Source organism: Engraulis encrasicolus, chromosome 1 (genome assembly GCF_034702125.1).
Source record: "Engraulis encrasicolus isolate BLACKSEA-1 chromosome 1, IST_EnEncr_1.0, whole genome shotgun sequence".
NCBI classification, from domain to species: Eukaryota; Metazoa; Chordata; class Actinopteri; order Clupeiformes; family Engraulidae; genus Engraulis; species Engraulis encrasicolus.
Window position 1 is genome coordinate 32,777,253 of NC_085857.1, and position 14,538 is coordinate 32,791,790.

The 14,538-nt window shown below is 41.9% G+C and overlaps 1 protein-coding gene across 1 annotated transcript in view; it reads right to left on the reverse strand.

Moving 5' to 3' along the window:
* Nucleotides 1-12,788: 12,788 nt before the first annotated feature.
* LOC134457045 (B-cell receptor CD22) overlaps nucleotides 12,789-14,538 on the reverse strand; it is an 11,209-nt gene continuing 9,459 nt past the window's right edge. The window contains exons 17-18 of the mRNA XM_063208798.1: nucleotides 12,915-13,016; nucleotides 12,789-12,794 (exon numbers count right to left, since the gene is read on the reverse strand). Coding sequence (XP_063064868.1) covers nucleotides 12,789-12,794; nucleotides 12,915-13,016 — 108 coding nt within the window. The remainder of the gene's footprint in view (nucleotides 12,795-12,914; nucleotides 13,017-14,538) is intronic.

Sequence of the window (14,538 nt, forward strand, 5' to 3'; positions counted from 1 at the left end):
CAAGTCATATTTTTCTGTGTGGTGTATGCCCTATGGTATAGAGAAAGACATGACATTTCAATGCCCTTTTATGACCTGTGCATATGAAGAAACTGACAATAAAGTGTCAGAAAAGGAGGATTTTGTGCGGAAATGCACACTACCAAACATCAGATAACATTTGGCCTGTATGTGACCTTTGCTGTGTATGCATGTTATTCACTCACTACCTTTATTTCTCTGCACACTCAAAACATTAAAACGCAAACGTGCTGTACTGGAAATATCAGTTGCCAAAGCTTACAAGGAACATCAACACAGTGTAGTGTTAACGACATGAGAACATTAAAGTCAATGAAGAACATTACCGGTAAGTTAAAAAAAAAAACACACACACACACGCACATACATACAGTAGGCCTATGTTAATGCACTCACGCACGCACACACACACACACATACACACACACACACACACACACACACACACACACACACGCACACACACACACACACACACACACACACACACACACACACACACACACACACACACACACACACACACACACACACACACACACACACACACACACACACACACAAGCAGAGGTGTAGCAACACATTTTGGGCCCTATGTACAATACACTGTATATGCAATAATATACTGTACATGCAGGGCTGTAACCAGACATGTTCAAATATTGGGGTCAAATACCGCGTGCTGTACTACATACTGTACATTTAATGTAGAATGCTTCAAACTCTGACCAGGTGGGGTTGCAGGTATGACATCACGTTGGGGGAACTCCCCCAGGATTCTAAGGTTCTACATAGACTCCTATGAGCCTGCGGAACCCCCAACGTGATGTCATAATAGTACATTTTCTTAAAATGGTTAACCTGCAACCCCAGCTTTAAGTTTGTTTTCATTAATCACTGCCTTGAGGATAAATGGGGGTGGAGCATAGAGACTGAATTTATCATTGGTGATCATACGTATATCAATTTTCATCATAGATACATTTTTACATTACTGAAAAAATACAGAGGACATGACCTCTGTGTCCTCAATGTTAGTTATGGCCATGTGACTCAGTCACACTTTTCCCGCCTGAACACCACCCCTGCACACACACACACGGGTGCTCACGGGTGAGAGCTGCATTTTTGAAGTTGACCAGCGGATGTTGGTGCAGGGACACTAGATTGTGCAGACTGACAACTTCACAGCAACCACCCACATGATACTTTTTTGGGAGAAAATGTCACACAAAAATATTTTACACTACAGCCTATAGCTTTGTGTGTGTTCTGGTCAATGTAACCATGAAAACCATGGTTCCTGACTAACCATGGATCATGGTTCTTCATGGTTTTCATGTTTCTTTCAGCATGGTTTGTGTCTGGTTTAACCATAGTCACAAACCATGCTCAAATAACCATGGTCAATTGTGGGTCTCATGGTCACCCAAAAAAAATGTGAAAATTTGTTTGCAGCCTTGGTGAAATGGTTAGGGAGTTAGACTGAAGATCAGAGGGTTGCAGGTTCAAATCCCACCCTTATCTCTCCCTGCACCTCCATCCATGGCTGAAGTGTCCTTGAGCAAGGCAGCTAACCCCACATTGCTCCAAGAACTGTCACCAATATGTGCATTGGATAAAAAAATGTAAGTGTAATTTAATGAATGATTATGAACAGTGGTTTTCAGAGTAAAACCATGGTTGATTTTATAATTAGAAGGTGAGAAAGTGGATCGCACTTGGGTTCTTCTTTTCTTCTTTTTATTTTTTATTTTTTACATAGCAGCAGAAGTGTAGACAAACTTTTCGGCTGTTGCTTTCGTCAGTGTCTCGCGATCCACTTTCTCGCCTTCTAAGTTATTCAACTGGAGACGCACCACACGAAAGAGCGCGGTGGATCTGAACTACTACTTCATTTTATAATTAGACCATAGTTAAACCAAAAACCGTGCCAAACCATGCTAAAAAAAACCCCAAGAAATCATGGTTTACCATGGTTGATTTTCGTAAGGGTAGTTAACTGGGGTGTGTGTTTTTGCTATTCATTTCAATGGGCCGGGACACTACTCAAATGCAGACATAGAAATTCCGCTCGAGATTTTCCAAATGCCCGGTGGCAGTGATCCGTATCCCGCACCGCTACTGTCAGACTACCGCCGTGTGGAAGGACTAATCTCTTCCCATGCATTTTCGCTGCTGCCATATGATCAGAGATTCTTTAAGTATATAGAGATATGCCAAAGTAATAGGTTGCTATGGGCACCTAACATGACCAGGTTCCGGTCTGCCTAAAGGGGCGTGTCATAATGCTCCTAGCATTGAATAGAACAGTCCTTAGGTCTGCCTAAAGGCCCCCCCCCCCATCCCCCTTGCAATAATAGAACCTGGAAACAATGGGCCAATGGAACCTCTCTCTCTCTACTCTCTCTGATATGAATTGCTCCTGTCCCGCCAACGGCGGCATGGTAGGTGTGCACGAGCCCTTAAACACATGTCCTATAGCAGCACTTGACCTTGATCTTCGGAGTAAGTGGGCTTACATGTATAGTGACATTCCACCATTTCTGTAAATATGTTAATTTCACATCTGCCCTTGAGTTAAATCATTCAGATCCACCTTTCTACTGTTTTTCCAGTCATTCTACAATCAGGTAAGTCTACAATTATTATTTCAGCCTCCTTTGATGCATATACACTAAGTTATTGGTGAACAGATGCACACCACCAAGTGGTGCATGTGTGTATCTGTGTGTGTTTAACCAGCAACAGACGTGAGGGCACTTCTGCTTTGTTCGGCTAATGTGACACTGACAACTGTTATTTGAGGCCTACTGAGGGGGTGGGAGCAGGTGGCATTTCTGATAAACAGTCTGGCCATTTACTTCCTTGAGATGTGTTATGCAACATGAAACAGACACAAAAATATATCATTTCAGGAAGTGTTGATAACACAGAAGTGAAGGGAGAGTGAATGGGAGGGAAATGAGAGAGACATACAGTTTGACATTTACCCTTAAATGACAAGTTTTGAACATTTAGCCCCGTTTCTGAATTATCTGAAATAGAGTAGAGTGGTACCCAACAATTTTTTGAAGTTTGCTGATGTGTCTGTTATTTGGCAAATTCGAATTAGTCTCAGACGACCATGTCCATATCTTTTCTTAAAATCACTTTTTCAAGAATGTGCCATTCACAGTGTTTAGTGGGTGATTCGGCCAGAACTCCAGACTCCAGACTCCAGAAGTTGCTCAAACCTCGACCTCGATGGGGCTCTTTTCAAACCACCTAAAAAGTTAAAAGTTGTTGAACACAATGTTGGCATTAAACTATGGTCTAACCTTGTAAAGAATCTGTGTCAAAACCAGAAGTCAGTATGTGGGTCATACTAGAGGTACTAGAGGATTATATTTCTGTTTAAAAGCACAACATAGTTAACATGTTTATTAAAACAGAGAGTACTGTATATGTCAACTTTGTGTATCAATTTAAGTGCACATGTTGGCATAGTAATGTGATGTACAGTATGTGTGTAGGGGTTGAGGGGGAGAGAGAGAGAGAGAGAGAGAGAGAGAGAGAGAGAGAGAGAGAGAGAGAGAGAGAGAGAGAGAGAGAGAGAGAGAGAGAGAGAGGGTAGCAGATGCTGGAAACTGGTGCCTTTAGAGCAACGCTACGTAGTGTTTCTATTGCACTGTCACCGTTGGAGGCAGCATTGTCTTACTGAAACAGGGCTGAACTGGAGCCAAGAAAAGGCCCAGACATGCTTGTGCCCTCTTGCGGGCCGATCTTAAATAATAATAATAATTTAAAAAAATAATAATAAAAGCAGCATTGCCCCTTGAAGATTATCAGTTCACTGTCCCTGGGAAATGTCCTGCATGACAGATTTCCAGTCCGGGGGTCCAGAGAGGTGGCCTGCCAGTGTAAATTCCCGCTAGCGTGCATGCACCCAAAACTGGTAGCGTGTGAGTGAAGTGTGAATATGCGAATATATGAGTAAGTGTTGCGGCCTAAACTTGTAAGGAAGTCTGGTAGCGATATGGTAGAGATGGTAGCAGATCCTGGAAACTGATACTTTTAAAGCAACGCTACGTAGTACAAAAACTACAGAGAGGTGGCCTGCCAGTGTAAATTCCCGCTAGCGTGCATGCACCCAAAACTGGTAGCGTGTGAGTGAAGTGTGAATAAGCCACTGTGTGGCTACCGTAAGTGTTGTGGCCTAAACTTGTAAAGAAGTCTGTTGGCAAACGTTGTGCTTAGAGCATTGGAAAATTCTGTGATACTACAGGTCACTTGGAGATAATATTTCTGTTTGAAACCATAACATATTTAACATGTGGATTAAGACACTATTACCTCGGGAGTGTGTGTCAACTATGTGTGTCAATGTAAGTACACATGTTGGCATACCATTTGATGTATGTTTGTGTAGGGGTTTAGGCAGAGAGCAAGGGCGTAGGTTTGGCTTGAGCTTTGGTAGGGACAACTTCAACCAAAAAAAATAAAATAAAAAAATACATAGATTCTTTATCTAGATTAATCTGACTGGTAGCCTATTATAAAATTAATCTAGGCTCATTCAATATAGGCCTAGCGCCCTACCGAAATAATGACTAGGGCCTATAAGTAAGGAAGACTGTTTCTTAAACCAGGTGGCACATTACACTAGGGCTCATATCCTTTTCCCAAAATTAACAGTGCTATACAGTAAGTGGTACATGTTCAACACAGATAATTCTATTTAACATTTATTTAAACAAAATTGCTTCAACGACTAAGCATTTCTAATGGGCCTGGACAACATAACAATGGAGAGAGAGAGAGAGAGAGAGAGAGAGAGAGAGAGAGAGAGAGAGAGAGAGAGAGAGAGAGAGAGAGAAGAGAGAGAGAGAGAGAGAGAGAGAGAGAGAGAGGAGAAGAGAGAGAGAGAGAGAGAGAGAGAGAGAGAGAGAGAGAGAGAGAGAGAGAGAATATCTGTATCTGACTTTAAAAGGGTAGCGGCTCCTTTAAAGACGTAGGCCAGGCTACTCTTGGGCTCCTTTCTGTAAAAGCAGTCAAGCTCCATCAAGACCAAGCCCCTTTGTCCTGGGAGAATAAACGACCCTTTTTTGTCTGACAATATCTAAAACCTGACTTTTATTCTCAGAATGTCAGAGGAATCACAACTTGAAATGAATTCCCTGTGCCAAACTTTTTACAACACGAGGCACACACGACACAGGGCAACGGACACGAGCAAGCACAAATCGCATTTAACTATCGAGTAGTTTGACAGTCGGAATGTTTTGCAATTATGGCATGCATTGTGTGAGGTGTGTGGATAGCCACCAGGCTACAGCAACTAATTCAAACGGCAGCATCTCCAGCATCTTCCCATGACTCTCTCATTCATTCATTCCCATGTTTATTTGCATCTGCCAGGGCTTAATTGATGGCTACAACGAGACCGTTAAAACCTGCACTCGAAAAAGAAAAGGGAGGGTAGGAGGATAACGCTCATCTTACCTAAACACCGAACGATGCAACACATGCGTAGATGAAATCATATGTGGGCGTAGGCTTACTGTTGAGGTAGCATAACTTCTTATGCCAGTCGTCCTTTTCTTTTTGGTATCTCTGAGGCTCATAAATGTAAAATTCAGAAGGAAACATGTATGCCGTTTGAGTTTAATTCCAATACGAGACAGATGCTTTCACTTTTCAGCACCACCAGCGTGGGCCACTGCTTCCTCCTGGCCGCTTGTTGCAGCCAATAGCGGCATGGGTCATCATAGCTCACTATCTAGCCAATTTAAAATGTTTTTTAAATGAATGCTACCACTGCATAGTATATCGAAATATTAAACTAATCAATGTAGATTTTCGTTCAGTTATTTCGGGTTTTTTTTTTCAATTAATATGGCAAAAATTGGTCGGGACTATTTTATATCCCTTGAATATTGGTTGTGACATGTCACCACCGTCCCTACCCAAATCTACGTCCATGAGAGAGAGAGATAGACAGAGATAGACAGACAGACAGACAGACAGACAGACAGACAGACAGACAGACAGAGAGAGAGAGAGAGAGAGAGAGAGAGAGAGAGAGAGAGAGAGAGAGAGAGAGAGAGAGAGAGAGACAGACAGACAGACAGACAGAGGGAGAGAGAGTACAGTATGTGTGGCTGTGAGTTCGGTCATTGAAGCACTCAAGCAGCTTTTGAAAAAAATTGTTCAGTGACCTCCTGTAAATGGTAGGGCGTGAGTGAAGTGTGAATATGCCACTGTGCAGGCAACAGTAAGTGTTGCGGTCTAACCTTGTTCAGAAGTCTGTTAGCAAACGTTGTGCTTAGAGCATTGGAAAATTCTGTGTCAAAACCAGAAGTCAGTACGTGGGTGATACTACAGGTCACTTGGAGATAATATTTCTGTTTGAAACCATAACATATTTAACATGTGAATTAAACCAGTATTACCTGGGGAGCACTGTATGTGTTGACTTTGTGTATCAATTTTAGTAAACATGTTGGCATAGCATTTTGATGTGTGTATGTGCAGAGGTTAAGGCAGCAAGAGAGAGAGGCAGAGAGAGAGAGAGGGAGAGAGAGAGAGAGAGAGAGAGAGAGAGAGAGAAAGAGAGAAAGAGAGAAAGAGAGAAAGAGAGATGGTAGCAGATGCTGGAAACTGGTGCATTTAAAGCAACGCTACATAGTATTTATATGCACTGTCACTGTTGGAGCATTGTCTCACTCAAACAGGGCTGGATAAGGACTGGAGCTAAGAAAAGGCCCAGACATGTTTGTACCCTGCACCCCCCTCTTGCGAGCCGGTCTCAAATAAATAAATAAAAATGAAAAAGCAGCATTGTCCATCTGTCCCTGGGAAAATGTCCTGTATGCCAGATTACCAGTCCAGGCGTGCAGAGAGGTGACCTGTCAGTGTAAATTCAGGCTAGCGTGCATGCGTCCAAAAATGGTTGCGTGTGAGTGAAGTGTGAAGTGTTGCGACCTAAACTTGTTCAGAAGTCTGTTAGCAAACATTGTGCTTAGAGCGTTGGAAAATTCTGTGTCAAAACCAGAAGTCAATACATGGGTGATACTACAGGTTACTTGGAGAAAATATTTCAGTTAAAAGCATAACATGTTTAACATGTGAATTAAAACACTATTAGCATACCTGGGAGTGTGTGTCAACTATGTGTGTCAATGTAAGTTCACATGTTGGCATAGCATTTTGATGTATGTTTGTGTAGTAGGACTTGAGGCAGGGAGAGAGAGAGAGAGAGAGAGAGAGAGAGAGAGAGAGAGAGAGAGAGAGAGAGAGAGAGAGAGAGAGAGAGAGAAAGAGAAGCCTGTTAGCGAACGTTGTGCTTAGAGCATTGGAAAATTCTCTGTCAAAACCAGACGTCAGTACGTAACGTGGGTGATACTACAGGTCACTTGGAGAAAATATTTCTGTTTAAAAGCATAACATATTTAGCATGTGAATTAAAACATTACTATGGGGAGTGTATGTCAACTATGTGTGTCAATGTAGGTATATGCATGTTGGCATAGCATTTTGATATGCTTTTGTGTAGGGGTTGAGGCAGACAGACAGACAGACAGACAGACAGACAGACAGACAGACAGACAGACAGACAGACAGACAGACAGACAGACAGACAGACAGACAGACAGACAGACAGACAGACAGAAAGCATAACACATTTAACATGTGAATTAAAACACTATTACCAGGGGAGTGTGTGTCAACTATCAATGTAAGTTCACATGTTGGCATACCATTTTGATGTGCATTTGTGTAGGAGGTGTTGAGGGAGAGAAAGAGAGAGAGAGACAGACACAGAGAGGACAGAGACAGAGACAGACAGAGAGAGAGAGAGAGAGTGCAGCATGTGTGGCTATTTCAGTTTGGTCATTGAAGCATTTAAGCAGCTTAAAAATGTAGCTTAAAAAATGTTCAGTACAGGTGCAATTGTCTCTCACTCAAACTGCAGAGATGACCTGCTCGTACAAACTGAAACTGACTTACAATGACATGCATTTACAACGTCACAACGTGAAGTGTGGAAATTTTTTTTTTTTTTACTGGAAATATGTCCATGTGCGCCTCAGTGGCAGGGCTTAAAGGTGTCATGTTTAGTAGACTGAATGCTTACAGCATCGGAAAATTGTGTCTTTGACCAGAAGTCACACTGAGGACGGGGCCTATGCATATGGCACTGAACTTCATGCTGTGTCCCTAACTCTGTAAAACTACAGAGAAACAATCAGCTTGTGCAAAACTCTGTAGGCCTACATTTACTTGCATCCAAAATGTCAGTGTGATGTGTGGCCAACGAAAATGACTGAAAATATGTGCAACAGCTAAGACCCTGTTTACATGTATATGGATATTTTTTGTAAACACATCCATTTGGGCCTGTACCAGTGGTCGTCAATTGTGTAAACCGTACCAAAAATACATGGATTTAAACATATATTTACACTTCTACACTGCTACAATGGCCTATTGTCGGGTCTTAACCTGGTAAAGGACTCCGACTCATGTTAACAGACTGCATGCTTACATCAGCGGAAAATTACGTCTCGTAACCAGAAGGCACCTCAGTGATGGGGCTTGTGCTCAGGCCACTGAACTTGGTATTATGCCCTGCACTGTAATGAACTGTATGTTGTGCAGAATACATTGCCAAAAATATTAATTAAGGAGAAGGTAACTTCAATGTGTGAATTTGCCTTTTAATTCCATAAAGAGTTTTAAATAATGATAAATAATAATAAAAACACTTTCTTTAATCAACACAACACTCGCTCCACAGTATGATGAAAAGCCTATCCACTAACCAATAGCTCATTTGCTTCAAGGCACTGTCACCTATTACAATAGCATAGCGGGGTGAAAAATGCAATACAAAAACACATTCTCAGAAAAGAAAAAAGGTTTCATGAACAAGTTCAAGAAGAATGTGGAACAGTGCATGCATACGGACCCCAGACTTTACCACTGGTACACCCGTGACACTGTGTGCAGAAACTCAAGGGCGTAACAATGTGTTAACAAATGTGCTTGTAACTGTTAAAAGATTGAACTTGCCGAACTTGCTACTGTATGTTAGCATCACAGTGCATGGGACAGTGGAAAATTCAGTGTCCAGACATGAGCAAGAGGGTTCAAGAACACATGAAGAGTTCAGATGCAAAACCCCCTAAGTGCCTTTTCAGAAAATAATCTTAATTCATTTTTATTTAATACAAAGCTATCAAAATTGCATATTATTTATTTTATTTATGTAATATAACTATTTATATGTATTATCAAGTGCATGAATGTAAACCAAACCAACAAGGGGTTTCTCTAAAAATATAGAAATGCAGGTCTTCAGAAATGGAGTTAGGGGGTTTTGCATCTGAACTCTTCACTTGCAGAAATATGTGCTGTAAGTGAAATTTCAGGATGCATGTAACATAGTAGGCCTACAATGAAATACACTAGTCATTTAAATGTGCACAATTCATATTTTACTTCCATATTTTTGCATATTTTTCCAGGAACAATAATTCATGTATTCAACACACAACACTCTATTCTACACAACACACATCACTCTATTGCAAACACCACTCTATTATAAAAAAGTTTTTTTTTTTTTTTTAATTCAAAACACAGTATTGCAGGGCTGGGCTGGTAAACCTGGGTCCTCATTTATCATTTGTTCATAGAATGCCTTGTAAATTGTGTCCTACGAGTGAAATATAGAATGGTCGCAAGTATAGAAAAATCGGGATTTATCAAACGTGTGTTGGCTGCTCCTACGTACACTTCTGTATGATAAATCCCACACCTTCCAAATCACTGTGCACGTGCGCATTCGGGGTAATTTGCATCCCGAAACGCCTCCAAGTAACCATATATGGTATTAAAATAGGCCTAGCCTATATTCAAATGCCATGTTAATTCGAAGGCGCCACCCTGTTCGGACACTCATGAACACACGCGGACACACGCGCCACTCGAAGCGCTGGCAGGAAGTGCGGAGATAGAAACATGTCCGCGACAGAAATGGAAGTGCTCTCGACAGGGGGAGGGCAGTGTTTCAAAATAAATAAAAAAAGGAGACACACATGGATGAAAACACTGCCAATTTCATGTTTCTTCCACTCGCTCACATGGTCTGAGATGCTTGTATATTTAGGCACATTTCTATGTTCAAGTAGGCTAGATGTTCGTAAATCCCACACTTTCTCAGGAATGATCGCACGCATGCTTTACGCACAGATATGTGCCTAAGAACACTTGATAAATGAGGCCCCTGGAATATAGGGTATTTTCCCAGTGGGCCGACAGTCCTCAACGGCTGATGCTGCTGCAGTTTTTGTTGTTGCTGTTTTTGTTTTTGTCCCTTAGAGACCACCCATCATTTAGATAGGCCAGCCCATTGGTCCATTTTTAATGTAGACAACAGACTGTGCCAATCATAATATCTTGGAAAACCAGGGGGGCTGATCTATGCCAAAACGGCCCCGGGCTGTTTACTATGTCCCATTCCAGCCCTGCAGTATCGCCACGTTTGAGGAGCATTGCCACACTGCATGGCCAAACCAAGTAACACAAACACTGAATGCCAAAAAGCACATTTAAATAAATGGAATAATAATAAAACATTTGTACACACCATGTACCAAGCACATACAGTATATCACAGATTGTATATTACTACATACAGTGCATACATTCTATGACATAAGGTAGGGTATATATAGCAAACACACATGGCAGGAAATACACACGCATACAGTACCTAAAACTTATTAAATATATCTATGATTTAAAAAGAAATAGTACTACATTAACTACAAAGACAAAAAGCAATTAATAGGTCTTAAATACACAACATTATTTAAATATATACAATTGTATATGCCCCTCTTTAACCCATGTATACATTTTTAAAAGGCTATTGTGTTATTGCAATCCAAATGCATGGTTATGAAATACTTAGGAGATGTGGAGGTGACTGAGGTGACAGTGGTGGAACAAGTGCACACAGGGCCCCAGGGCAAAACACTGATAGGGTCCCCTAATATATCCTGATACTGATACGGCCTGCCAAGGTCACAACAGGGCCCCCACCACCAATACGAGCGAATAAATAAAATCTTGTCCATGTTCAGGTCAAATTCCCAATTAAAATAAAACTCCCCACCACTGACCATTTTCAATCTTCAATTGACACATGGGTCATCTCCTAGGCACCTGCCAAAAATCACAAGGTAGCCTCTTACTGTAGATGGAGTCGCCGGCGGGCCTATTCACTATTTGCTGAAAATACTTAACTACTACATCATAACACATTGCTATGACATTACCGAGAACAGATTAAGACATAGCCATTACAATTTTGGTGACAGTAAGGTTATAGCATAGGCTCTGTGCTAAGGGGTTAAAGGTCAGTTTCACACCACTGACTGTTGTCTGTTGTGTCCAGATGAGGCAAACTCCAGATGCTTCTGTTCAGCTCTTCTTCACAGTACTGTAGATGGCAGACTCATCCTCCTTTCTGCAAGACATGTAAATGGTTATTATGCTCAGAACTTTTGCAAGCATTATATACTGTATGACTAGTTTTGACCTCGTTATTTTGTTAGCTGTGTCTTAAAAAAAGGGTTTTGTTCTGTGACTTTGATATTCGTCACTGTTTCTGTAGCTGAGTATTTTTATTTTTTCTATCGTGGCAACAACTGGAGTGGAGGGCCCAAGACAGGAGAGGATGGAAGACTTTCGTCAATGGCCTATGTTCCTATGGGAATTTAAAGGCGTAAGTATGTAAGTAAGCCTGTGGCTTTGCATTTTCAATTGTGCTAAAAAAAATGTATCAGAATTGTCAACCTTACCCTGTTAGAGGTAAATGCACATACTAGATGCTGAATCTGGTTTTAAATGTTTTGTTACAGAGATGCTACGGCCAGTCTTAATGGGGTGAATACTGTTGAGAACCAATTTATGGACATGTTATATTACATGAAACAATATATTCAAGATTTTATACAAAACGTCCCTTTAGCAGTACCTCCACGACACTCACTGCATCATGTTCAGTACTGAGTATACTTTAACTTTCTCCCATCCCTTTGCTATTCAACTTTTTTAATGTTTGCTTCAAGTGTTGCATTAATTCCAACAGAACCTAATAGGATGAAAAAGATTTTGTTGCTTTCAGTCGATCATGTCACTTGCACTTGGGACCAGATATACAGTAGCTGGTTAGCAACAATGCTTTTGAGAAACGGGGTCCTGATCAGCCAAAAATAACTTTTGGTTTACAATTTGTTTTTACTTACTGAGTCCCGTCACTACAGGGCCTGCCGATGTCGACCGTGGCATAAAGCTTCTCTTCCTCCCTCTTCTTGGCAGCAGGAGGCTGTTGGGCTGGGGGGTTTGGAGACTCGTCCTCCTTTTTGGTCTTGAACTGGACACTGGCATACTGAACGTCCTCTTCAGCTCCTGCCTCCATCTTGGTAAATAGATGTACACATGCACAAACAGATACACACACACACACACACACACTTTCATGTATGGCTGAAGCATGGGAACACAGACATGCACACACACACACAAACACACAGCCACACAGTCACACACACACATACACACACACACACACACACACACACACACACACACACACACACACACACACAGTACCTTCTTTTTGGTCTTGAACTGGACACTGGCATACTGAACGTCCTCTTCAGCTCCTGCCTCCATCTTCTTAAATAGTAGACACACACAGAAACACACTTTCATGGCTAAATCATGGGAACACAGATATGCACGCCCTCGCGCGCGCACACACACACACACACACACACACACACACACACACACACACACACACACACACACACACACACACACACACACAGTACCTTCTTTTTTGCCTTGAAGTGGACACTGGCATACTGAATGTCCTCTTCAGCTCCTGCCTCCATCTTCTGTTTATGGTCATCTTTATCGTTCGAACCCGCCTTCTGTTTGGGGTCAGAGATGGTGTTTAGTAGATACTAGAGCCTTTAAAAATGCTTTGTGGAAATACTGACTAGGAACATAATATGCCAGAATCACCAAAAAGGAAAAGAGATAGAATACAAAATCTGCGAAATAAGAGGTTAAGAAGGAATTTTTCAGGACCCTTGCGGTGGGAACTGCCCTCACGAAAATCAACCATGGTTTTACTGTAGTAATCATGGTTTCTCTAAGTAATCTGAACCAACCATAGTAATACTATGGCTTATCCATGTTTTCTGTGGGTAAGCATGAAAACCATGGTTCCTGACTAACCATGGATCATGGATCCATGGATCAGTTTTCCTGTTTTTTTCAGCATGGTTTGTGTCTATGGTTTAAGCCAAATTTGATCTTTTCACATTTTTTTCTAAGTAATAAACTAGTTTGTTGTAGTATGGGCCAAATACAGCCATTTTTGCAGCTAAAAAAGATCCCCCTTTTCATGTATGAAAAGTGCAATTTTCCCAGTCATAATGAATAGTTAGAATTTGATGGTGGTGGTAAGTATTCATGAAAAAGGTAGCATTAGAGAAACGGTGGCATGAATTCTACACAGTGCACCTGAGCCAAGCTGAGCCAAGCTAATGCTAACGAGTTTGCGCAGCGCGCGCTGCTGACTGGGGGCGCGTCCGAAGACTAGGCAGGTCCAGAGGAACTCATCTCAGGTCAGAGAAGAACATACTTTATTATTGAAACACGGTGGACTGTTCCTTTAATTGTGGGTTTCATAGTCACCCAAAAGAACATTAGGACATGCATATGTCTCCGGTTCTCTGAAGGAGATTGAGAGAGACATCTCTCTTCATGGGTGTCCTCATCGTGTGGAACATCCACAGAAGTAATCACAGCTGAAGGCTAGGACCTGTTGCCACCGTTTTCCCGGGGGGTATAAAAGCGGTGTCGCGATTTAGCAGCCCAGCTGCGGTCCCTTTCAGAACTATCCCATTCGTCATCAGACTCTGCATCAGGGTTGATGTGATCCACCATGTCTTCGAGAAATGTAAACCTCTGCTTACGACTTTTCGCTGGCTGAATACAGCATGGTATGCAAGAGTCACCATTCAACGCATCTTGGGCGTGGGCTATGACGAGACATACAGAGCCCGCATCATAGGTGTCTGCTGCCACTGTCTTGAACCCGCAGTTCCTTGGACAGGGGCGAGCTTCAATCGGAGGTCGGTTACGGGTAGCCTTTCAACCACTCCTTTTTGGCACAGATTGGGGCCGTAATGAGAACTCTTGACCAGCAAACTTGACAGTTATCCAATCTGAGTGTCGTCTTGACAGCCGTGAGGCTAATAACAAGAAGCTAGCTGCAGCAAGGCTGCCTTCTGGTATTAGTTACCTTCAGCGTAAGCACTCGACCAAATTACCTCAGGAAAGTCCAAAACTAGACTGAGCAAATAAACCGCAGTTTAGACGGTCATTTTTGCGTAAAATGTCAAGACGACCGTAGGTAAACAGCTACAGTAATGTAAAATGTAA